This window comes from Sminthopsis crassicaudata, chromosome 2, assembly GCF_048593235.1.
Source record: "Sminthopsis crassicaudata isolate SCR6 chromosome 2, ASM4859323v1, whole genome shotgun sequence".
NCBI classification, from domain to species: Eukaryota; Metazoa; Chordata; class Mammalia; order Dasyuromorphia; family Dasyuridae; genus Sminthopsis; species Sminthopsis crassicaudata.
Window position 1 is genome coordinate 149846096 of NC_133618.1, and position 26604 is coordinate 149872699.

Below are 26604 nucleotides of genomic sequence, written 5' to 3' on the forward strand. Positions count from 1 at the left end.
ACCCAGGTTCTGCATTTTATCTACTGTACCACCTAAATGCCCTAAGGAAGTTTAGCTGATATAACTCAATCACTATAACAAGGAGCCCCAAAGAACATTAGAGACCAAAATATTTAGCCAGCCCTTGATCTTCCTATAAAAGATAAATATGGCAGTCAAGGGCAATAATGATTTGGAATATAATTTCATTTGATTTGGAATATAATCCTGCTAAGGATGACACATGATCAATGTAAATTCACAGAAAGCTTGGTGAAAGATCCAAGAAACCTTTTAAGAGTACATAAGGATAAAATCCAAAGTATAATTGGGAGACCAAAATGGAAAAGATCTCTAAAGGTTTCTATTTTACATTCTTTTCTCCATCACCAAAAATAGAACTACTACATTTGGACTCCAGATGAGAAAAAAATCTCCCCATTCCATCCCCAAAAGGGGAAGGATGAGAAGAACAGTTACACTTAGCCACACATATATAGAATAGTTCCATATTGGGAATGGCTTTAGGGAATGGCACATTCCAGATAGAGACAAACCTCCAATCAATCCCCACAACCCCCAAGTAACAGTTCCCTTTAAACCCAAAGGAGACAGCCCAAAAACCTGAGCCCCAAAATTCTGGAGGTAGCAATGTCCCCTGGAGATAGCTATTGGCTTTGCTCTAATCCTAGCCCCTATTGCTATTCTCAAGAGATGATGGACAATTTCCACCTATGGAAAGATGAGACTATGCTAGTTCCCAATTCAATAAATTCCAATGTCTCCTTATAATTAATCTCCAGGACAAAAAAAAAAAAAGTCCTCTATTTGGCATTCAAAGCCCTTCATGACCTACCTTCCTAACCCATTTCCCAATCTTCTACCTTCCCAAGCCCCAGTATTCTCTGTCAAAAATCTCTAGGTGAATGTGCTTCAAAAAGGAGCCAAATCTTTCCCACTTCTGAATATTGTAAAACACAATTAAAGCAGTTATACAGCAATTTTAAATAGTTACACAATAATTTCCTTAGTGTTACAGTAAGATTTTGAGTAAGTTCCTAAGCAAATCATACCATGAAAATATATTGAAAGAAATTATTTGGGAGGTCTGTGAAGGGTAGATTACATGATGAAGAATTGGAAATTAAATAGGAAGCTAAGATAGGAGGCAACATGAGGGCTCTAATGAGTAAGCATATGCTTTTGGAAATGAAATTAAAAGTCAAAACAATCTCAAAAATATAGTAATGAAAGAACAGACAGGTTACTTACTTAGAATAATAAATTAAAAGAAAAAGAGGAGTAAGAATTTATATGAAATATAAAAGCTCTGGGAATTAGGAAGATGATAAAGTCTCCTAGGAAAAGGAAATTAAAAAGAACAAATTTTTGGAAACACACTGAATTCAATTTTTAACGCTACGTTCGAGGTGTTAGTGGACATTCATATAAATCAATGGTTCTTAAAATGTGATCAAGAGAATCTTGGGTGTCTGAGAAATCCTTCCAGAGGTCTACAAATTCAAAATTATTTTTCATTTCTAATTTGGTAAATATCTATAAATAAAATTTACATAAACAATAATTCTTTGGACAGATTATCAATAATTTTTAATAATATACAGATACTAAAAACAAAAGTTTGAGAGCCACTGACAGACAACTGGAGGTAAGATGAGAGCTGGAGAAGACTAGAGATGAGGTTGTGGGAATTATCTGTATCTAGTGAGAGTTGAAATGATAGCAGTGAATGTGGCCCCAGTTTGGATGCATATCGAAGGAAATAAGCCCTGGGGAATGCTAATGGTTGTTAGGCCTTGGAAAGAAGCAGCAAAGAGACCTAGGAAGTCACTGGGAGCATAAGAGAATGGGGAGAATACAGGGTGATCAAGTCTAGTATACTGAAGTTTAACCCAGAAGTGATCAAGAGTGTCAGTTGTAACTGAGAGGCCCTGAAAGAAGGGAACTGAGAGACAGATATAATAATAAATCATGCTTAAATAGGGTTATAAAGTTCTCAAAGTTTCCCTCCCCTAAAGCACATGAGGTATGTAGTACAAGTATTATTTCCTCCATTTTACAGATGAGGAAACAGATACTGAGAGCAGTGAGATGATTTTCCTTCTGTCACAGAGATTATAGTAATAAAAACTGAGATTTAAATCTAGACCTTCTAATTAACTGGTTTCCCTGAAGTCTTGGTGGTAGTCTTTAACTGATCTCGAATAGCTTGGACCAATTATGTGATTTCCCCTATTCAAGAAACTTCAGTGGCTCCCTATTGCCTCAAATGCAATATATTTTCTTCTATTAGTCATTTAAAGCTTTGAATCATCTAGCTAACCTTTATCTTTCTAGACATGATTGACCTTATTCCATCTCATGAACTCTCTCTTCAAAGCAGACTGACCTACTTGTGGTTAACCCTACCCAACATTCCACCTACTCCAGACTTTGTCCCTCTTTGGTTGTGGCTGTTGCTGTTCCCCATAACTGACAAGCACCCTCTCCTTAGCTCCACCTCCAACTCCCTAAATTCTTTCAAGACTCAGTTCAGATACTGGCTCTGTGGGGTCCTTTGTGTTACCTGAATGATTTGTTCTTTCCCCCTCTTAAAAGTACATTGCTTTTACTCTGATTTACTTATCTGTGTACATGTTTTTTCAGCTCAAATTTTACTTTTACTTCCTAGCTGGGTGACCTTGGGCAAGTCACTTAACCCCAATTGCCTCAGGGGGAAAAAAACTACCTTCACTTTCCTATCTGTGTTCACTTAAGCATGACATTAAAATTCTTCTGAACTTCAGTTTCTTCTAGATGACCTCTAAAATCATTTTAAACTGTTTTTATGATCCTACACTCCTAATTGTATCCTTTAGTCCCAGCAGAATGTAGACTCTTCCAGGGCATAAACTATGGCCTAGAACAGTATATTATTCATAATAGCCACTTTATAGATTTCTTTCTATATAAATAATTTTATTAAAAAGGTATTATAGAATTCATGAGCCCGTCTTAGATATATTGACTTATCAATGAAGATTTGGAATAATTTGCTTTCAACATGCACCTTTTCATAAATATTGTGATTTGAAAAACTAAACTTTACAGAGCTGAAATGACTGTCTAAATCTGAAAAACTATTGTCCATGCAACTACTTGTGTTGTAATTCCATGCAGTCTGGGTAAAGACTTAATGTTTAAAGAATGAATCCCCAACCTGTCCTTCCTACTACTTGAAATATTATTCATCAGATATTCCTGAGAAATGGTTTACATTGTAAAGACTTACCTCATTCCTGCACTGCCCACAGACTCTCAACATGTCACAAATATCTATAGCTTCATTTACATGAAGTGTTTTCAACATCACTCAATAGTTGACATCAAGTAGTTAGGACATACCCAACAGCCCATTATTACTCCCAATAATACCCATTCCAAGAAAAAGTGTAAGTGTTGTTCCCCACCCTTTTTTATTTTTTTATTTTTTAGCAACAGCCTGTATTAGAGAACAAAACAGTAAATAAGAACTTTTTCATAGAGCAAGAACTCTGAGAATTTTTCACATTTTCAAAAAAGGCTTTTCATGGAAGGTTCTAATAATGATATTCATTTTCATGACATAAATGCTTTTAAAGATGATTTTGATTGTATCTTACGTAACATTTAAATTATTTTTAAAATATCTGCTGTGTTGGCAATAAAAATAAACTTTACATTTTTTAGTGTTCAGTTTATTGACGCCTCAGATATTAGTCTTTCTCAGAATTAAAATAATAACAACTTTGCATTAATATATATAATTATATATGTGTAAAAATTATAATATATATAAAATATAAAGAATGCAACCAAATCAAATTTAAGAATATTAAACAAGTGGAACTTATTTTGGCTATTGATATAAAAATGATTTTTGTAATGTTAAAATTGTATACCTTGTTTTTGCTCTATTTACAACACACCCACATTTGAAAAATACAAAATGAAGATATTCCATTTTATATATAAAACTATCTAGACTCTAAGGTAATAATACATAACAAGAGATACTTTTCTATATAATATGATATACTAGCATACATACACACTTTGGTGAAAATTATCAATCCCTTCTTTAAGTGAGAAAACTTTAAAATTTAAACTTCTTACAGTAATATAACATTATTTTTTTTCTTTGTTTCTTTCTTTTGGCTGAAATTTATTTTTTTCTTTGAATTTATTTTATTAAAAAAACAGAATAAGAAAAACAGAAAAGGAATACAAAACAAAATAAAACAAAAGATAGGATAATGTTCTGCCAGCAGAATATCAGAAAGGATTCAAAATATATAACAACAAATTACCAGATCAAGAAAGAAGTATGCGTATATATGTATATATATGTATATTAAAAGAAATTATATTCATGAATGTCCATTTTTCTTTACTTCTTTGTAAATTGTTCTTTTGTTTTCTGCTGTGCACCTTATTTACTTTATTCTTTTTTCTCCCTTTCATCCCCCCATCACTCCTAAGCAAGCTATGATTAAGAAAAGATATATTTATGTATACATATGTAGATACACACACACAACCTATACACACACACATATCTTTTCTATCCCTTCAGACTCTTTGCTTCAATTCCACTGCTTAACTTGCCTTACTATCACTTAACCTCCCTTTGACCCAAAGATCCTTCCTTTGACTTTTCCCCTCATCCTTTGATTCTACTCTGCCCATCCCTCCTCCCTTATTTCTTTATAGATTTATATCCTTTATGATATATATACATATATATATGATATATATATGTACATACACACACACACACACACATATATATATATGATATAGTAGTGTTGTCTATTAAACCCATTCCCAATATAAGTAAGTTTTCAGAGCTACAAGCCCTCCTTCCCCTTTTAATGCCTTTGTGTCTATTCTTCCTCTGCACTTCATTTGTATAACATAGTTACTATTTTTACCTTAATTCTGCCATTCTTTCTTCTGAGCTACTTTATTATTGATGTGAATCTTAAACATATGGTATGCATATGCCATATAAAAAATAAACAATTTGTCCATATTGACTTCCTTGAAATTGATCTTTGACATTAGTTCTTATATATTAAATTTTCTATTGGGTTCTAGTTTGCTTGATAGAAAGTCCTGAAAATCTGCAAGTTAATTGACTTTCCATTTTTTCTCATTCACAATTATAGATAATTTTGCTGTATGATATTTTTGGTCTATTTCTTAAGATTATCAATAGATATGACTCCAGGACTGCGGTCTTTTATTGTAGCTGCTGACAAGTCCTGTATGAATCTAATTGCAGCTCCAGCATATTTGAATTGCAAAATTTTCTCTTTGATCTGGGAGTTTCAAAATTTGGCAACAATATTCCTATGTGTTTTTCATAAAGGATTTCATTGAGGTGGATTTTTTTCAGTCTGCTGAGAATCCAATAATGCCCAACTAGCCTGAGGGGTCCCCACTTGGTTTTTCTGCAGAGCTAGCCTGGAGGTATTTACATTTCAGCCAGGTTAATCCCCAGTCCAGAGTCTTTCTTAAAATCTTCTCTGGTTGTTTTGGGAAGACTCCCATTCTATCCCAAGTCTACTTGATTTTTCAGTAGTCTTTGTTTGCCCTGAGGTGAAATTTTGTTCTATTTGTGGAGGAAATCTAGAAAACTTGAAGTTTACCAATCTACTTTTTAAGAATATTTTATTACCCCCCAATTACATGAAAATACTATTTTAAAATTAATTTTTAAAAATTTTGAGTAAGTTAGTAAGCAATTTGATATCAGTAATATATGTGCAATCATACAAAATATATTTCCATAATCATCAAGTTATGAAAAAATAGAGACACAAAGGTAAAACCAAAATGTACATCAAAAAAGTGAACAATAGTATATTTCTGTCTGCATTGAGCTTTATCTTCAGTTCTTTCTTTGGAGGTTGATAGCATTTTTTTTTTTTTTATCATGAGTCCTTTGGAAGTGTCTTGGATCACTGTATTGCTGAGAATACCTAAGTGATTCATAGTAATCTTCACATATTATTGCTATTACTGTGTGCGATGTTCTTCTGGTTCTATTCACTCCACTTTTCAACCGTTTGTATCTTTCCTGAAATCAATCTGGTTAACATTTTTAATAGCACAATAGCATTCCATTATATTCATATACTATAACTTCAATTATTTTCCAATTGATGGACATCCCCTCAATTTCCAGTTCTTTGCTACCACAAAAAGAGTTGCTACAAATATTTTTGTCCAAACAGGTTCTTTCCCATACCCTTTTTTCTCTTTGGACTAAGTCCTAGTAGTAATATTGCTAGATCAAAGGGTATGCATTGTGTATTTGCCCTTTGGGCATAATTCCAAACTGATCTCCAAAATGGTTGGTTTAGTTCACTATTCCACCAATAATATATTAATATGTCAATTTTCTTGCATGTCCAACATTTATCATTTTCCTTTTCTTTCATATTAGCCAATCTGATAGTTGTGAGGTGATACTTTAGAATTATTTTAATTGGTATTTCTCTAATCAATTATGATTTAGAGCATTTTATATGACTATAGGTAGCCTTGATTTCTTCTTCTAAAAACTGCTTATTCATATCTTTTGACAATGAATTGTGAAATGACTTGTAGTCTTATACTTTTCATTCAGTTCTCTGTATATTTATCAGAGACACATTGTAAAAATGGTTTCCTAGCTATATGTTTGATTTCTAATCTTGGTTACTTTGGTTTTATTTGTATGAAATCTATTTAATTCAATATGATCAAATTTATCCATTTTATATCTCATAATTCTTCCTATCTCTTGTTTGGTCATAAATTCTTCACTTCTCCACAAATCTAACATTTCATTCTAACATTCTAACTTTCATTCTAACATTCTAACATAGCATTCCATGCTTTCTTAATTTGTTTATGGTATCACCCTTTCTGTTTAAATCATGGACCCATTTTGACCTTATCTTGATATTTGTACAAGATGCTGGTCTATGCCTAGTTTCTGACTTACCATTTTCCAGTTTTCCCAGCAGTGTTTATGAAATAGTGAATTCTCGTCTCCAAACTGAGGTCTTTGGGTTTAGATTATTATAAATTTTCAAACAAATTTGAAGAAATATTGGCTGGTTTTGTGATTTATTAATAGTTTGTACAAGGCATCCAGAATTTTTAAGCCATCAATGAGGGACATATTAGAACTTCTAAAAAGCAAATAAATATATATTTGATGAATTTTAGAGGTCTGTTGAACTTCTAGAGAGGTGAGAGAACTGGGGGATTCTGTTGGAAGTGGTACTTTTAAAAGAATACATAGAATAAGATTAAATGGATGGGGAAGAAGAAGGGAGAGAGAGAAATTTTATATAAAAAGTAAAATAAAGAATAAAGGGATATGGAAAAAAGATAAGGTAATAGGAATAAGGTAAAAAGAGGCTGAGAAGGAAATAAGTTGGCGGGAAATTCAAAAGTAGTACTTATAACTTTGAATATGAATGGGATAAACTCATAAAATTAAGATGGATAGAATGAATTAAAAATCAGAAACTATTAATAAGTTGTTTACAAGAAACATTTAAAATTATCAGTGATTTTAGAAAAAGATGGAAAGACTTGTATGAAATAATTGAGTGAAATGAACAGAACTAAAAGAACATTGTGTACAGTAACAGCGATTTTGTTTTAAGGACTTTGAACAAGTAAATTATTTTGGCTATTATAAACACCAAAATTTTGACTATTATAAATACCTAAAATCTATTATAAAGGGCATATGAAGAAAGGTACTATCTACAAAATAATTGATAAATAGAAATACATATAGAGTAATTTTACACATACACATACATATGTGTATATGTATATATATGCCTAGATATGTCTAATGATGGCCATTTCTAGGGTGGGGGAAGGAAAAAAAAGAAATGTATGTGGTAATTTTTGTGTACATGATAATTTTTGTGCATATTTTAAAAGAATAGCAAGTTGTGCATAATAAATTTGCAGCTAAATGGAATCATCTTTATTATTATACTATGATATGGAAATACTTTATTATTCCATAGGTTTAAAAAGAAGCATATACAGGGTACCAAAAGCATTTAATTGAGAGAATATGCTGCTAATTTGGTATTAAGTCATTTCAGCTATATCTAATTCTCAGTTACCTCATTTGGGGAATTACTAGACAAAGATACTAGAGTGGTTTGTCATTTCCTTCCCCAGTTCATTTTACAGATAAGTAACTGGAACAAACAGGATTAAGTGACTTGCCCAGGGTCACATAGCTAGTAAGTGTCTGAAACTAGATTTGAAGTCAGATCCTCCTGATTCCAGAAGTACTCTATCTACTGTGCCACTTAGCTACCTATTCTTCTAAAATTAATTTTTAATCATTAGTATTATCAAAGTGCAAAATAATAAATTTCCATGTCAATCTGAAATGTCCATAAGATATCAAAAAAAATGCTTAAATCCAGTAAAAATATTTTGGAAATTATTTCAGTCTAGAAAGATACACTACTACTATTAAACTAACACTTTACTTGTGACTCCCTGTCAGAATAGCATCAATGAATGCTTTTGTTAAATAGTATTTTATAATAGTGCATGCAGTTCTTTGAGACCATGTCTGTGTATATTGGTGCACATTTATGTTACTTTTAAATTTATCATCCATGACGTATTCAACTAGCAGCATACATTGTATTTTCAAGTAACTCATAATAGTTAAATCTTTGAGCACTTATATGTGATTTGATGAAAATGTGAGCAAGAAGAACACTTTGGGCAAATGTGGAACATTTTTTTTTTTGGACTCTATCATATGAGGATCTGGAGCTATCTCATTGAATCCAGGAAAATCTATTGGCTTTAGTTAGATTTACCAAAATATCCCCATATCTTATATAATATGTCCTATACAAATAAACTAATATTTTGTCATTTATGCATATCATTTATAATTATTTTGTTTTCTTCTGCATATTTCAGTTTTATCTGAATATCTTTTTTGTGCCTATGATAAGCAGGATCCTACAACTACAACATCCTTTTAGAGCTAGGGTTTGGGACAGGGATACCATTTTTCTGAGCCTAAAAGAGTAGCATATACCCACCTCCGAAGCATGTTTTGAGAATCAAATGAGACAATTTAAAGAAAGCACATTACAACTATAAAAACTTTTAACAAATTTCAAATAAGAAGTTTACACAAAAGTGGGTTCTATAACATATATTATGAAAAAATCCCCATTATGATGTTTGAAAGTTGGCATGGCTTAGTGGAAAGATGACTAGGCTTGGAATCAGATGGTTTTGGTTAGATTCCTGGCTTTTCTATTTACTATCTATATAACTTTGAAAAAGCCATTTAGTCATTCTAAACCTCAATTTCCTCCTCTATAAAATAAGGCAGATTAAACTTGAGAGCCAATGAGAATCCATGACTCTGATCTTCATTGTATTGTGGAACTGACACTGGGTTCTTGGAAACTGGAATGCTCATGGGATGAAAGCCTGACTAGTTTTCCAGCAAGGTGGAAATGTTTTAAGAATTGTTCCTAACCAAGTACATGATTCATAATAATATAAAAATATAACCCTTCAGATTTCTTTGGTTTCCTTCACCTCCCTAATAAGGGTGGCAAAATTTCCAAAATGGCCACACAAAGTGCTAAAAAGTAAAGAGCATTTTGTTCATACTTAAAAGATTTAGTTTTTCCCTATCAAACAAGTGGGAACACTGAGGGAAAACTAAATGTAACTTTGTAAGAAACCAGAAGACAAAAACATTGCTACAAAGTAGAAAAATAGATTCTTTTTTGGGGGGGAAAGAGGGTGAAATTGGAAGAGTCATCTTCACAAACACAAAAACTACCCTTTCATGGGACACATTGAAATGCTCACTATTATCCTGAGGGGGAAAAAAACACCATGAAGAATAAGTAGATCCTATTAGACAACATCTTTGAAGAGGATGAAGGAGTAGAAGAATGCAACCAGATTCTCCTAAACCAAATCTCTTTTTTACCTCAATTATCAGTGGCTTCTGTATGAAAGCAGGAATAAGGGAGGGCTACAAAGCCATATTGAAAATATGATTTGGGAGCAAGAGAAATGAAAGAGGCGAAAGGCCTCATATGTTAAAGTATCACAGCTCTCTAGTAGTAATACTCTCTTCAAGAAAACAGCAGAGAGGGAATGAATGTGAAAACATCAAACATTACACAAAAGATTAAAATAACTGTATTTTAATAGACAGACAATGACTGGCTACTGATGTGGTAGTCGTTTCAAAATCTATTTCCTTTGTTCAGCCAGATCAAGGAATTGTTATAGCAAAGATCAAAATCAATGCCAAATTAGAAACAAAAGAATAAATGTGAGGGGGAAATGTCATATGTGATTATTGTAACGTTAAGCCCATGTGCTTAAATAAGCTGTCAGCTCCAAAATTGGAAAATAGACAAAAGTGAAGACAATGATTTTGATTACCACTATTTCATCAAAAAGTCTAGCTAATATAGAATAGTCAACACAATTCTATTCTTCTAAAAGTTCCAAAACTTTGTTATCAAATATTTTATCTTCTTGTTAAGAATAAATAAATGGCATGTAGTGGCAATTCCAGTTTAGGGTACAAGCTCAGATGCAAAACATCATAAACTAAGAGGAAGCAGAAAAATAAGCAATATCACAAAGCAATAAAAAGCATTATGGGGAAAAAAGAGATCTTGGGTAAACTAAATTAGAATGAAGACAGTAAATAATTGTGAAACAGAACAGGTATGGTGGCATTTCCATAGTGACCCAGCCACTCTGCAATGAAAAGGAAACCATTGCATTTAGTTACTATTATTTTGGTAACTAATGAATAATGAGAGAAAGCAATAGTGGCATTTAAAATGCAGAGGAGAACTGATGGACCAAAACAAAAATTCCACCCTGGTGGCAAAAAATCTTAATGACATTCATGGATCAAGATTCATGACATCTCCAAGTGGAGTAGATTCCAAAACAATGTAAAGAATTGCAAACAAATCTTATTACCAAAAGAAGACATCAGTAAGTTCCAATCCCTGTACTTATTTTTTAAAAATGTCTATAAATCTCTATGAGAATATTCTATGCATATACCAAGGATATTTTGGATGAAAATCTAAGAAAGAAAATTTTTATAGACAGCTTTGTACAGCAGACCACATTTTTGCTCACAAGTGTGAAGAATGGGCCTAGTGTTTGTCAATTACAAAACAGAGAACTTGACTTGATAGAGCAAAATATGAATAAACTATCCTCAAATAAAGCATAGTCCATGTAACTGGGTAAAATCATGCAAGATTCTATGAGAGATGTGATCACCAATGTGACTTTATTTAATGATCTACTGAATATCATTGTCAAGCAAGGTATCCAACAGGATGACATATGCTCACTAAAGATATTCCCTTGAATAAAGAGTTCAGGACTTTTTCCACTTCATTTTGGAATTTTGTAAGAAGTCTAAGAAGATGAATTCCCTACTGATAAATTCTGTAGCCTGTCTTGTTTTTGTTGATTCTACTGAATTCTAGAACACTGAAAAGTCTTCTCCATAAGATTTATGGTCACCCTCAAAAAATCAACCTATCCATTCAGAGAAGAAATAAATGAAATGAAGAATATATACTGCCAAGATTATGACATGAAGTTGGGCAGACAATTCATGGAGTTTAACTACTCCATCAACAACCTTGTGCTGTACCTGAACAATTAACAAGGCCAAGAATTGGATATGAGGATCTTAGGCTGAATTTTAGCTGGAAAACTAGGCAACTCTTTCAGTGATTTTATGCTATTTACTTCCACAAAAAGTTTAACACCAGAATTTTCTAAGTTATGGCTGTAGATTATAGAGCACAACAGTTTTGAATGAATTCTAGTTACAGATAATCCATAGAGCAATGGAATGATGCATGATGAAGATAAGCAGGTTGCAGAATGTAAATAATGCTAATTTGTACACAGTGGTGACACAAAAGACACCATATCATAAGGAAAAAAGGAGATGAGTTCAGCATGTATTTAGGAAATATAATAGATGAAAAAGCCTAAGACACTAATCTGGCAGCCACCACACATTTTAACAACCAGAGGAAGTCCTATAATCTGTTGAATGAATTCTTTAAGGAGGATTTATGGAAAGACACAATCACATAGGTGGAAAAGATCTAAATAAGTTGTCATCTGTGTGAGTGAAGGGTGAAAATCCACATTGGTGACATTAAACATCCAGTGAAGTGTTTATTGTTTAATGAAATCTGTCTATAGTGTCCTTAAAATGTCTCTGTTCTTTTCAAAACATTAGAAGTTTTCACTAATAACACATATCATATATCATTATGTACTTAACTAATTTGATGGCCTCACATATATAGCCTCTTAATTGTAATAAAACTACAGCTAACAATATATTCCACAATGAGGTCTGTGGAATGAAACCAGACAATAGTCATGATGATCCATTAATTTAGGCCCACTTTCCAATCGGCATTGATTACCAGAGCCAAATCAATCACATGGCAATCCACACCGATTGTCGAGACCAAAATGCATGGATTGACCTTGCCACATTCCATTTGTTTGCTGCCTGTAGGCAGAACTGAACTCAAGGGACAGTCCAATTCCTCTGTCGGTAGCCTCCCTATGCAATGGGGATCATCTTAGCCAAGCATAAACTTAGTAAGAGCCAAGGCTTGCTTTCCCTTCTCTAGCACTGAGTAATGACTGCTTTCATGACCACACATGGATGATTGCCAACCCTGATGAGGTTATATTGAATCAACTTGAGTGGAGTCTTAAAGAATATTGATGTTAACGTATAAGGAAAAGCACTTAGAAAACGACTGGCAGGCCTTTATGAGGCCATTGCCCTTAATTGGAACATTTTTTCCCCTCATACTTTTTCTTGGGATGGAATCAGTGAGCTTTCAGTATGTTATTGACCTCTGAAGAGTTTTCCCCATCTGAAGCCCCTTCCCTGGGCAGTGTTCTACATTCCCTAGGCAATTCTCCTGATGCTAATTTTCTCATGGTCAGTCCAGTAAAAGCTCATTTTGCAAACTGAGTGTAAAACTCTCTTGGTTTTTATTTGGAAACATTTGAACAGTTTTTTTTTAAATTCCGTTTCTAATATATGCTACTCCCTTTCTATTATTGTCCCTCTCTCCCCCTCCCCCAGTTTGGCAGCACAAATTAGAAAAGTATATTTGTAGGGGAGACACTTCTAATTGACCACAAGCTTGTATTTCTCAGTATAATTTAAGAAATGTGATGGGGATGTCAAAGTTCCCTTTCTCCAAGCTCAAAAAGCATTGGTAGCCAACCATAGGTCACCCCCATCTGCCAATGTCTTTTGCAGGCCTATTCCCTAAGTGGCCAACTTCTCTCTCCCTTTCTTCTTTAGTTATAGTCAGTGACACAATGAACCATATTAATCCAAGCAGCAATGACAGAGATAATCACTCCCTCTACTTTAACATACGGGGTCACGGGTAGAGGGTGACATGTAGGGAAACAATTACATTGGCCTCCAAACTGTTCCTGCTACCTTAGCTAATAATGTTAAATTATATGTATACTGGAGATTTAAACATGGCACACTATAGTTTATCAGAGCCCAAATATACTTCCTCTATTATAACAAGATTTTCCTAAAGCTCTATATAGGCCTGCTGCAAAAAAGCACAAAAATACATGAAAAAGGATATTCTCTTTATTTCTTATACCCTTTATAATGATCATCATTGAGCAATATAAAAGAGCTAAAAATCAAACAATTCTCTATGCCCATTCACTTTCAACGGCCTTCTCTTTATGAAGAAGAAACTAATGATACAGGCTAAACATTTTTATATCCCTAGAAGATTATAAGCTTCTTGAGGTTTTTAAATTTATATCTCTCAGGAAAAGCATACTATTTCACCTGTAGTAGACTCTTCAGTTTGAATTGAATACATAAAGCTAATATAGGTTCCTAAGATTATCATAGGAAATCATAAGGTACATAGTCAGAAATTCCAAACAACTCTCTTGCTTTCAAATCTGGTGACCATCTGCCTGATTTAAGAATCAGCCAGAAACTTCTTGAGTGTAATTTGGCTGAAACTAGTGATAGTCATTCTTATAGTTTTTTATCTCCCTCTTTTTATGTATCTTTTGGTTTTTATCTATACTACTCACATTTTCCCTTGCTACTTCAGTCATTATGGTGCCTTGCATAGCAGGTAAACACTCAATGAATATTTTTTCAATGAATTAATGATTTGATCCATGTAGTTAATTAAGATGGAACTTTGTACAGAATAGCTAGATGATAAATTGTCAATTCCTGAGTTTGGGAAAATCTAGCAAGTAGCAATCAACAAACAGGTAGAACTATTGTAAAGTCAGTTAATTCACCCATCAAATAATTACTCCCAATAACCCAAACCCCAGAAGAATATAGTTGTTGTTTGCTATGATTACAATTACTACTACTACTACTGCAGCTAGTATTTATATAGAACTTTATGATTTTCAAAATGATTTACAGATATTTTCTTATATTATCCTCATAACAACTCTGGAAGGTCGGTGCTATTATTCTGCCTGTTTTGTAGATGGGGACATTCAGACAGACAGATGTTAAGTGGTTTATTCAGGGCTACACAGCCAAAGAAGTGGATGAGTCTGGATTTGAACTCAGACCTTGCTGACTCCAAGTCTAACAGTTTATCCACTGTGCTGCTTGGCTATTATATGAAGAATTGGGGGATTCTCTGGCTACACTTTGCTAAGCTAATTAGCTCTACTCTATTTATATATGTCATTTAGGTAGCAGCAACAGTTTAAGGGAAAAAAATTCTCAACTATTTAAGGAGCCATTTTCCTTCTGTCAATTTGACAGGTAATGACCAAGAAGGAGGACATTTTCAGTGCCTGGAATTCATGTCTTCATCATGTTGCTTCCTTGTCCTTGGCGCACATACACAGAGGTCAGTTGGTGTTTATTGAATTTATAATCTGTGAATGACATGATGATCCTGAAGGTTATTTGAGTAACATGACTTTCCCCATTAGGGATATGAGTGTTTCTAAACATGAATGTCCCAGTCCAGGAGTGAGGCATTTCAGTCAGAGACTTGCCAAACCTTTTGGAGAGCCTAAAATGTTGATTTTGAGGCCCCCAAATCACTTACTGAATTTAGAACATGGGACTTTGTGTGCTAAATGAATTGATATTCAGCAGGAACAGCTAGCAAAGTGAAGCTCATCAAAGCCAGCGTGAAGAGCACACTGAACAGCTCACTTGACATAACTTGAAACAATAGAACGTTCCACCAAATGGGAGCCAGTTGGAAAAGGGCCACGTGGCACTGAGCCTGAATCACATCACAAGAAGACTGTCATTGGTCAATAAATAAATTCAAGGGCATATGTACAGATAAAGTGAGATTGTTTTTAATAGGGTCACTGCCTGAAGAATTTTAAGTACCAGAACTAACAGCTTAGGCCTAATCCTCAGGTTAGTAGGTAACTTGTTCAGCACTTTAAACAACATTCATTTCAGCCTGAGAGAGCACAAATGAAAAAAAAAAAAAAAATCTACCATGTCACTGAACCTTCCATGTCATTTGAACCTAAGTAAGAGCTGTGGAAGAGAGGAGGAAGGCAGTGGATTGCTATCAGAATGATTGTTTAACTTCAGAACCATTGAATAAAAATGGATAATGACAACCTTAAATGGGGGAAGGGAGAAGGAATAAGCAGGGATGATGAAATGAAATGGCCAAAATATTGTCAGTATTTGCTCCTGAAAGATTTCTGTATTACATATAGGTTAGAAATTCCCAGTTGACATCATATCTCTTTTGGACATTTTTAGTCAGTTATGTGATCTCCAGATGGAGACTTGTTAAATACTTAGAAATATGGTTGTCATTAGACAGAAATGCTAAAGCATGACTCTCAGGTGTCAATGGCATCACCGGAAAGATAGCAGTCAAGCTTGAATAAAGAAAACAATATCCAGGGACCACAGAAAAAAGCCTAGTTCCATTACCTGAGGTTTCTGGACATTTAAAACTTTACTCTCATCGTGTAAGAGGAAAAGAGAGTGAGCCCAAATGAGACTGATTTCAGTCTCTGGAAGCCTTAAAATGATTAACCACGAGGAAATGCCAAGTGTTTGATGTTGCCAAAGCACATATAAAATCAAAATAGATTCCAGGCCATTTGAATTGGCTAACAACAGCAACAAAAATGATTAAATGCCTTTAGGAAATTTATCTAAGGAGTATTAGGCTCAAAGTCAAATGGAAAGGATTCTGACCTATAAGGTACCTGCAAAAACAAAAACAAAAACTACAATCTATGCTGTTATAGAATTCAAAGATCCTAGAAATGTACTAAAAATAGGAAAATGAGTTAATCGTGGCAATAGTTTTTTTTTTTTTTTTCTTTAAAGATAGGAATGCTTGGAGCATGTGTAACAATCAAATGAAGAATTCCCAATAGACAGTGATGAATTTGCTCAAGCAGCTGTTAAATTCAAACTAGGAAGAAAAGCATCCTGAAGAGACCCCCCAAAGGAATTTGGATCAGAAATACAAGTAGTCTGACTTGGGTAATCAAAGCCCCCAATAAGAGAGAATACAATGAAAAGAAAGGAAAAAAAAAAGAGACAGAGAAGCTTAAGACTGAGAAGGACAGTGTCCAGAATGATCAAGGATCAAAGATCTGAGATTCTATCAATCTCATTAGGAATATAATCTGGCATGAATGTTAACTAGTCATCAAAATCTTAAGGAGAGATATTTAAAATAAACATGTAAGGCAATTCAGAGATTTTGGTATATGCTAGAATTGAATAAATCTAGAGCAAAAGGGAATCTAAAGGATAATCTTAATCCAATGACCTCATTTAATAGGGAAAGAAGGCCTGGAGATTTTAAGTAACTGCTCAAGTTCACACAAATAGAATATAATAAAACTAGTATTCAAGGCCAAGCTCTCTGCTCCTGCTACACTGTTTTAGAAAAGTAAGCCGTATAACAGGTGAATGATTGTTTTTATGAATAAATACAGCTATTATTTCTATAGCATTTTAAAACGTGTGTAATTTTCATCTGAGGCTGACTCATCCTGATCTCATTAGGGGTTTTTTGGACAAAGATAATGGAGTAGTTTGCTATTTCTTTTTCCAGCTCATTTTATAGATTGAGAATTAAGTGACTTGCTCAGGGTCCCACAGCTAGTAAGAATCTGAGGCCAGTTTTGAGCTCAGGAAGATGAGCTTTTCTGATTCCAGGCCCTGATGTTGCCTACCTGTCTCATAAGAAGGCATTAATTTATTGGGTCTTCAAAATAGCTCTGTGAGGTAGAGACTATTATTAGCCACTTCTTTTTTTTTTTTTTTCAGGTGAAGAAACAGGATCAGAAAGATTAAATGACTCACCTAAATTATGTAGCTAGTGTTAGGAATTTAGGTCCTCCTGATTCAAAGTCCAATATTCGTTTCCCTTTATTATGCTGCCTCTTATACAAATTTTCCCTTACATTTTTTCAGTTCTCACTTGTGAGATTTATATCTTAGAAAATAGATACCTCTATCTTGGTCCCTAATAATGAAATAAAGAAGTTAGGGTGTCATTATTAAAAACAATACATATTTATAATTAGAATGTATAATACTGACAACTTCTGCCCATTCAAGGATCAATTTTCAAGCTCCTTAGAGAATACTGGTTCTGAACCAGAGTTTGTTCTCTTGTTATTAAAAATTCAATCACATTTATTATTGAAGTATTATTCCAACATTTTCAACCATAACCATTCTTTTTGGTACTTTTTAAACATCTTCAACATTTTCTCAGACTATTTTTTCTCCTATTGCTAATAGTGCTATTCCTTATAGGAACTGCACCCAGACCTTTTCTCTAGCTTTGGCATTTCTCTTCTCTGGAATATAGTCTTTATTCCCACATGTGTTTGATATCATGTCAAATTGGGGAAAGAAAATGTCATGACCTCAACTAAATTTACACAAGTCCTGCATGAGTTTACATGCTGGTAGGAAGTGATTGATCCATTCTCATAAAAATAGATGGAGGCCTGATAAAAATCCTTTCAAGTTGCCACAATCTTAGTTAATCCATAAGGGAAATCTGAACCCCTTTAGGGGAGCCAGAGGCAGGGATCATTAGGGGTATATCAGGTCTCTATAGCTTACCATCCCCTCTCATTTTACCCCACCCCAACCCCACATACACCAGTCATTTCTTTTGTACTATCATCATACTCTGTTACTCTGATGAAATGCATCTGATGTCTATGTTGGGTGATGTTTGTGACATGCCTGATGTTTGCTATTTGTTTGATCCTGGGTAAATTAGTTAACTTCTCTGACCCTCCATTTCTTCATCTATAAAATGGGGGTTGCAATAGCATCTACATCCTAGGGTTGTTGTGAGAATTAAATGAGAGAATAATTGTAAAGCATTTAACATTGTGCATTAGCTATTATTATTATGAAATAATAAACACTTTGGGAATTTTTAAGCCATTGCATTTAACTCTTTTATTCTCTTGCTTTTCCTCTAGCTACTCAAAGACAGAGGGTCTGAGGAGAGATGGTTGCAGCACACAAAGAGGCAGAGGGCCGAAAGGGAGAAAGGGAACACTGATGGAGATTGTCAAAGTTTAAAGTTCTTCTCCTTTAACAGCATTTTTAAGTAGAAGAGAGAGGAGGGAACAAGATTATAAGGCCAAAAGATGGAAAGTATTCAGTTTGAATATTAAACTGCTTTTTACTCCCTCTTCCCCCTCACTAAGGAGGGTTAAAAAAAAAGAAAAAAAAGGAGTTTCTAGGAAAGATTGTAGAGTGGTAGAAAGAGCCTCATTTTGTACTCAAGGGTCCTTATCTCTCCGAGTTTGTTTCTTCATCTGAAAATACAAAGTGAGTGGTGTTTAGGGATTTTTACCTTGGGGTCCATGAACTTGCTTAAAAATATTTTGCTTAACCATGTTTTAGTATAGTTGAGTTCTCTTGGAAAGCTATGCATTTTATACATTTAAAAACATTATTCTGAGAAGCAGTCGATAGGCTTTATAAGACTGCTAAATAGGTCCACAACAGAAAAAATAAAAAGGGTTAAGAACCCTGGTCTTTAATAAATACTTAAGTATAAATGATCCTGGCCAATCCCTCTGGACAGGCCAGGGTTCCCACAGAGTTCCTGTGTCTCTTATCAAATAATAAGCTTGGAAATTAATCCTTGGACAGGTAGAAGTTGTCAGTATTATACATTCTAATTATAAATATGTATTGTTTTTAATAATGACACAGTTTTCTGTTTTCTGAGGTATAAATCTCACAAGTAAGAACTGAAAAATATAAGGGAAAAATTGTATGAAGCAGCATAATGAAGGGGAATGAATATTGGACTTTGAATCAGGTGGACCTCATTCCTAACACTAGCATAAGTTAGGTGATAATTGATATTGCAAGTCAGTATCTATTCTTGGTAAATTATCATTTCAAAATGACCAGGAATGATGAGTGCTTTTGTAATACTTTGAAGGGATTCATGAAAACAAACCCAATTCTGGGTCTCTAATATTATAGGTCCTGGATAAAGTAAGAATTGGCCATCTTCCTTTCTCCATAATATGCTAACATGGGAAAGCTGTGGGGATTGACTTTCTTAGAAGAGGGAAGCCAGGGTGCTTTTTTCTTTGAAGTGTCCTTGTATGTTTTCCATTTGAGAGATGATAGCAAAGGCAAAGTTGAAACTCTAAGTGGAGCTTCCTTTATTAGGCAGGGCCATATTTGGCCTCTGAGGCACATTGTTCCAAGTCATCATCAGACCTCTTTTGTAAATGGCTGTGCTTCAGACAAGCATCATTGACCTTAGTGCATTATAGAATAAATGCTTTGTCATACTCTTAGAATACCCAGGAACCACAAGATGGAAGAGTTACCTTTTAAGTTGTTGGTTTTGTTTTCTTATTTGTCTGACGAGCAAAAAAGAAGCATTTGAAAATACTTCCAGGCCTAAGACTAAAAGATGAAAGAAAAATATTTTAAAAATCAATCTAACTCAAAATTATGTTGAGTGAGGCTGAAAGATTTGGGTTATTTTTTCCCCTTTGCCTCCTTTTTGAGGAAGCTAGAGATAGGAATTAATCTTAAAATTGGAGGACCCCTTCTTATTAATAAATCATTGCAATAAATAATAGCTTAATATCATTTTGAGAGAGTTTACTCTACCAAATATTCACAATCTCTAAACTATTTGAATTGGAAAGCTTTCAAAAAGGGAGATCTCACAGTCAATCAAAATCATTTGAGAACAGAAGATATATATATCATGCATGTTGTCCTATTTGCAACTGGAGTTGTCCCAAGCCTGCTTTCAGTGGGCCTACTACAGAAGGTGAAATTACATTCTAATACATTTATTATTGTGCAATGATCTGTAGTACACAATATAGAAGAAGGATAAAAAAAAATTAGTGATTTGTCCCAAGACATTTCTATATAAATCTCTTTGAAATAGACAAGAAGAGTGAGATGAAGATGGTAATAATACCTGATACTTATGTAGTACATTAATTCATAACCATTTGTTAAAGACCTACTGGTACCAAAAATTGAGCTAGCAAGTACAAAGGCAAAAACAAAACAATTTTTGCTTTCAGAAAGTTTTGCGGTGGAGAAGAGGAGATTACAATATGTCCATAGATAAAGAATTTTGCATATGTTAACTATACATTGGACTGGATAAACCAGTGCATAGTTAATAAACATTTATTACTTCTGTGCCAAACACTGTGCTGAGTTCTGGGGATTCAAAAAAAGGCAAAAACTAGGTCTCTTCCTTCAAGAAGTTTAATAAGGAACCATTATTCAAAGCACTACATACAGGATCTTTCTCTGTTTTTCTCTATTTCTTTGACTTTATTTCTCTCTGTCTTTCTGTCTCTTTCTCTAGATATATAGATATATTTATAACAAATGGAAGATGATATATCTATAGAAGCCTCAGTTTTATCCACAATACTTACATCATTTCTTTCAATCAAGACCTTAAGTTTTTCCCCTCTCAGATCTTTGCTGTCCCCCCCATCAAAGCAAAAATAAAGTGACAGTCAAGTTTATCTGGGTCTTCAGACATTAAGTGCTCTCTCCTAGAGAATGCCTGCCTTCCTCCTGCCCCCAGAATGAGAGTTGCTTTTTTCCAAGGCTTAATCACAGGCCATGATTTACTTCCTGGTTACCCCAGGGAGCAAAACTCAGGAGTTCTCTTCATATAGGATGCTATCTTTAGAGAATCCTTCTATGAATTCTCCTTTGAAGGTGGAAAGAATTGATGAGGTAGGTGTATGACAAATGACTCCAAGGCTGCTTATCTATTTCATTGTTGCGGTTCTTTGAAGGAAAAAAAAAAAAAAAAAGAAAAGAAAAGAAAAAAGAAAAGAAAAGAGGGAAAAAAGGGGGGGATCTCCTCACAGAACATTTATTTCATAGAAAACAATGCAGGACAGAATTTAGCGCTTCTTGACCCAATCTCTCTGGAGGGCCACTTGCAATTTCCAGATATAGATATCCTTTTAAAAAAAAATTTAAATGAAAGAAGTATTCCTATGTATCAACTTTGGTTTTCCTTTCTTTGCTCCCTTCTCAAAAAATAGTTTACAATCTCTTAACACTAGAAGGCAGAGTTGAAACTCTTCATTAGATCTTCCTTTGTTTAGGCAGGGTTGTTTTTGGCTTCTGAGATACTTTGTTCCAAGTCATTAGACTTCTTTTATAAAAAGATTATGCTTGAAAAAAGCAAAAATTTTGATTGAAAAATTTGCTCAGTCCTTTAAAATATCTTTTAATAAATTCTGGTCTTTTAAATTAATTTGAGGATGAATTTAAATTAAGGAGCAGAATACATTCGAATAAGAACTCTAATGGAAATAGAGGGTTCTTATTGATGTACCTCAGTTTCCACATCTATATAATAATTAATTATAATAATGAATGGCATTTATATACCACTTTAAGGTTTGCAATGTTCTCTTCAAATGTTATATCTTTTATCTTCACAACAATCACAAGAGATAGGTGCTATTATTATCCCTATTTTACCAATGAAGAAACTGAAACAGACAAATAAAGTGAGTTGTCCAGGGTCACACACCTGAATGAGGGTAAAAACTGTACTTCAATTCAGGTTTTCCTGACTTGGGGTACTTTGCTCCATTGAGCTGCCTAATACTTTCACTATATGTTACAGGGTTAGTATTGTAGAAACTGTAAATCCCCACAGAAATACAAGCAGACAATATTAGTGTTTATAATAATAGCATGTTGACCTCTATTTAATTTAGACTTCCTTACAGTCATGTAAAATATGAAATGTGTACTGTTTTTCCTGTTTTTCCCACGCTCATCCTTTAGGATTGCTCATGGCTCATATTTGTCCTCATGGTCCCTCTACACAGGGGAGAGATTTCTCTATACTCTCTTCCTCTTTTTGATGCATCTTTTCCCCCTCCAGTCTTCTTTCATGCTTCTCTCTCAGTGTGTCATTGAGAATATTTGGATTTTGTGGTTGGTCTGTTTAATAGCAATTGTTTGCTGTTTAGTCAGTCATAGCTCTGTGACATTTGAATTTCAGAATGAGACAAGTTTAGTATCTAACACCATTTAAAACAACAATATATCTGAGAAAAAAAAAAAGTCCAGAGCAATTTGGTCTGAATAATTTGTTGTAGTGATTCACCACCAAGGAATGAATCAAGAATGAAAAGATTATTAATAGATATGCGTCTTAGCCATGTGTTGTGAATAGAGGAGGAAGCACAAAGCCTTTTGGTTTAACTAGCACCCAACACAATGTCTTGTCCATAGCAGAAATTTAGTAGGTATTGATTGAATTGAATTGATAAGAATTTTAAATTTAAATGCTAATGCCTATTTTCTTGGGAATCCTATTGCTGTGTCTAGTTCATCATTACAAAATGAAGGTAGATTTTTTTATAATTTAATTTTTTTTTAAAGACAAGTTCAGTTTTAAAGAACAAACCACTCCAAGTACAAGATAAAATATAGCCAAACAAAAAGTTGTGTTCCAAAGGCTATAGGTTTTTGAGACCTGCAAACTCAATGTGAGTCAATGGTATGATATGGCAATCACATCAGTTAATATATCACCTCAAATTAAATTCAGTAAGCATTTATTAAGCACCAACTATGTGTTAGGCACTGTGCTAAGCAATGGGGACACAATAAGAAAAACAGTTTTTTCTACCAAGGGATACTGAAGTTGAAAGTGACTAAATTGCATGCAGATGGGAAATGGAGTGAACTGGAAACATTAATGAGATTGTTGTTGTTCAGTCATGTCTGACTCTTTGTAAGCCCATGAGCCAACTGTCCATGAAGTTTTCTTGGCAAGGATACTGGAGTGGTTTGCCATTTTATTCTCCAATTTTATACAGGCAAGGGTTAAGTGATTTGCCAAGGGTCACACACCTAGTAAGTGTCTATCTACCTAAAATAAAGAATTATAGGAGATGAAAGTCCTATTGTATTCAGCTATGGACTCTGTCTGCAATATTGTTTTAAAATTTGAGCTTTATGTTTTAGGAAGGTCACTGCCCTAAGAAAGGCAAAAGGAAGGGCCATCTTGAAAAAATAGGGAGATAGAAGATTTATTGCAAATAGGATTACTATCTTCAAGTGACTGAAGGACTAAGAAGTGAGATAAAAGGATTTAATTTGCTCAGTACACATAAAACAGTGAATAGAAGCTGTAAAAGGGCAGATTTGGGCTCAATATAAGGAAAAATATCCTAAGAATTAGAGATATCTTGAAGCTTCCTGTCATTTAGATATCTTCAAATATAGACTGGAGGACGAAACAGGGAGGAGGGGTATTATAGCAGAAATTATTGCTCAGTTGTGCATGGGTCTAAATGATCTTTGATATTATTAAGCCCTCCATTAAATGCATGGTGGGTAGAAAGGTAGTTGAGTATATAGAATGTCTGGGATTCAGGAAGATTCATCTTCCTGATTTCAATGTAACCTCAGATACTTCCTAGCTGAGTGGCCCTGGGCAAGTCACTTAACCACATTTGCCTCAGTTTCCTCATCCATAAAATGAGCTGGAGAAGGAAATGATAAACCACTGCCGTATCTTTGCCAAGAAACCAAATAGGATCATGAAGAGTTGAACCTTACTGAAATAATTGAACAACAAACAAAAAGCACTGAACACTGGGAATATAAGCACAAAGAAATGAAACAATCCTTACTGGCAAGGAGCTTCCAATTCTGACATTGTGCAGTTCTATACAATTGAACGAATCTAATCTAGTCTCACAAAACATTTAGCAAATAGCCTTTGCTTTCACGTGTTCCACCCACACAAAACCCAAAATGAACTACAAAAAGAAAATAGAAAAAAGCCACTGACTCTCAACAACCCAACCTTCTTTCAGTTCGATGAGGTTGTTTTCCTCCCATGTGTCATCTTTGCCTTTCCAATATGACAATTTTATTTGAAAATGCTTGATCATATGTTTTCACTTTGCAAAGCCTTAAAACTAGTAGCAAAAATGTACCATTGAGTTTGGGGGAAGAACTTTTAGACCCTCAGGTTCACATACTGAAACATTAAGATAATATATTCTTGCAACAAAGCATTTACAAATCTTCATTTAAAATCTGAAGCTTAATAAATAGCTAGGAAAATAAATACCATTTTTAATATCAGCTTATAGTTCCAAATATCAGGGAATGAAGTGGGAGAATGGTATCTACTTTTTTTGTTTGCTTTTTTTTTTTTAACCTATAAACTACAGCACCTTATTTATATAGAAAACTTAAAACACAATTCAAAATTTCAGACATTATATAGTAGAAGTGGGGGATGGTTCAAGTATATGAAAAATAAGAGTTGAATAGCTAGGATTTATCATTCTCTTTTTAGACACCTCATTCTGATAGTAAGTTTCAAATATGTGTAAAATGTAAAGAAATATTAAAGAATGCAGTTGATCCCCAAGGTGACTAAGAAGAAGGTTCTCCTCCTAATTTATGAAGCCTTATACAGTCTAATCTGAGTAAGGAAAGAATTTTCTCTTAAATTTGTTGAATAAATTAAACCAGTATTAAATTAAGGCTATTTCCTAGAACTGTTCCCTTACAGAATCATGAACATGTTCCAGCTTATTGCCTAGTACAGAGCATGGGGAGCTTCTGCCAGCTTTCTAGGATAAAAAGTAAAAATTTTCATGTGTTCAAAAGAACAGAAATAATGAGGAAATAATAGTGTTTTGCAAATGGTCTCTGATATTCTCTCTATCCTCTTTGGGAGCACAGAATAACAATGAAAAGAAAACATTTTAGAGGTACACAGTACCTTTGAGAATTAATCCAAAGTTTCTTCTAAATCTGAGGTTCACAAACTTTTAAAAACTATTTTGGTAACTATATTTCAGTGTAAGTGTTTTCTCCTGTAAGTTTATATATTTTATTTTATTAATTTAAAATTAACCAATTGCAAAGGGGGTGCATAAGTTTCTCCTGACTGCCAAAAGGATCCATGAAAACATACACAAAAACCGTTAAGAGCCTCTGATTCAGTCCAATCTCTTCATATTTTAAATTAGTAAAGCAAGTATTAGATAATAATGACTGTTATAATGGTTCTGAAATCTGAATATCTGAATTCAAATCCTGCTTCTAACCTGTACCATATTGATCATATTACTTATTCTCTTTGGGCCAAAGGCCAGCTTCCTATTCTGTACAAATGCACAAAGACCAGAATAACATAAATAGAAAGAACAATAACAATACAAATAACCCTGAAATTAAATGGTGTATAATTGTAACATCAAAGTTGATCTAAAAGTAGAGATGGGAACACAGATCTCCTTTTATTCTTAAGCCATGAGTGGGGGATGGGTCAGTTAGCTTTGCCCAACTGATTTCTTTTTCATTCTTAGTTTTAAGAGTTGGGTAGGAAAGAGAGGAAAGATCCATTTGGAAATAAAAGAGTTAAGACAAAAGATGTCCATTTTTTTTAAAGTGGGAAGATTACTCTTATTGACCACTGAAGCCCCTTTCAACTTTAGTTTTATGATACTTGAATTCTGTAAAATCTATTTTTCCCTTATTAAAAAAAATTAAAAGGAAAACATAATTAATCTCATATTGCCCTCTACTTCAATTGCTGATTCAATAGTGAAGCAGTTTAGTGAATAAGAAACTCTGAAAGATATAAAACACTTTACATGGTATCTATTGCAACCACATCATTTTATGGAGAAAGAAACAGAGGTCCAGAGTCATTTATTGACCTATTCATGGTAACACAGGTGGCTGAGCCTGGTTAGATGAGAATAAGGGTTAAAGCCAAATAAACATTGACATGTTTAAGCACCAACAGATTCTTGTTTCCCTTGAGGTACTCAGGCCACAAATTACTTTTCTTTCTTTTTCTATTTATTGCTCCAACTATCCTTAAACAATCATGATATGTTTCAATAATGGAAAGACATGATTTCAAATTGTCT

General features: G+C 33.8%; 1 protein-coding gene across 3 annotated transcripts in view; it reads left to right on the forward strand.

Moving 5' to 3' along the window:
• ACOXL (acyl-CoA oxidase like) overlaps window positions 1–26604 on the forward strand; it is a 508474-nt gene that overhangs the window by 396409 nt on the left and 85461 nt on the right. For all 3 annotated transcript variants that reach the window (XR_012486063.1, XM_074287671.1, XM_074287672.1), the window contains exon 16: window positions 14930–15017. Coding sequence is in view for 2 of the 3 variants with exons in the window: in XM_074287671.1 (XP_074143772.1) it covers window positions 14930–15017 (88 nt within the window). In the remaining variant the exon portion in view is untranslated. The remainder of the gene's footprint in view (window positions 1–14929; window positions 15018–26604) is intronic.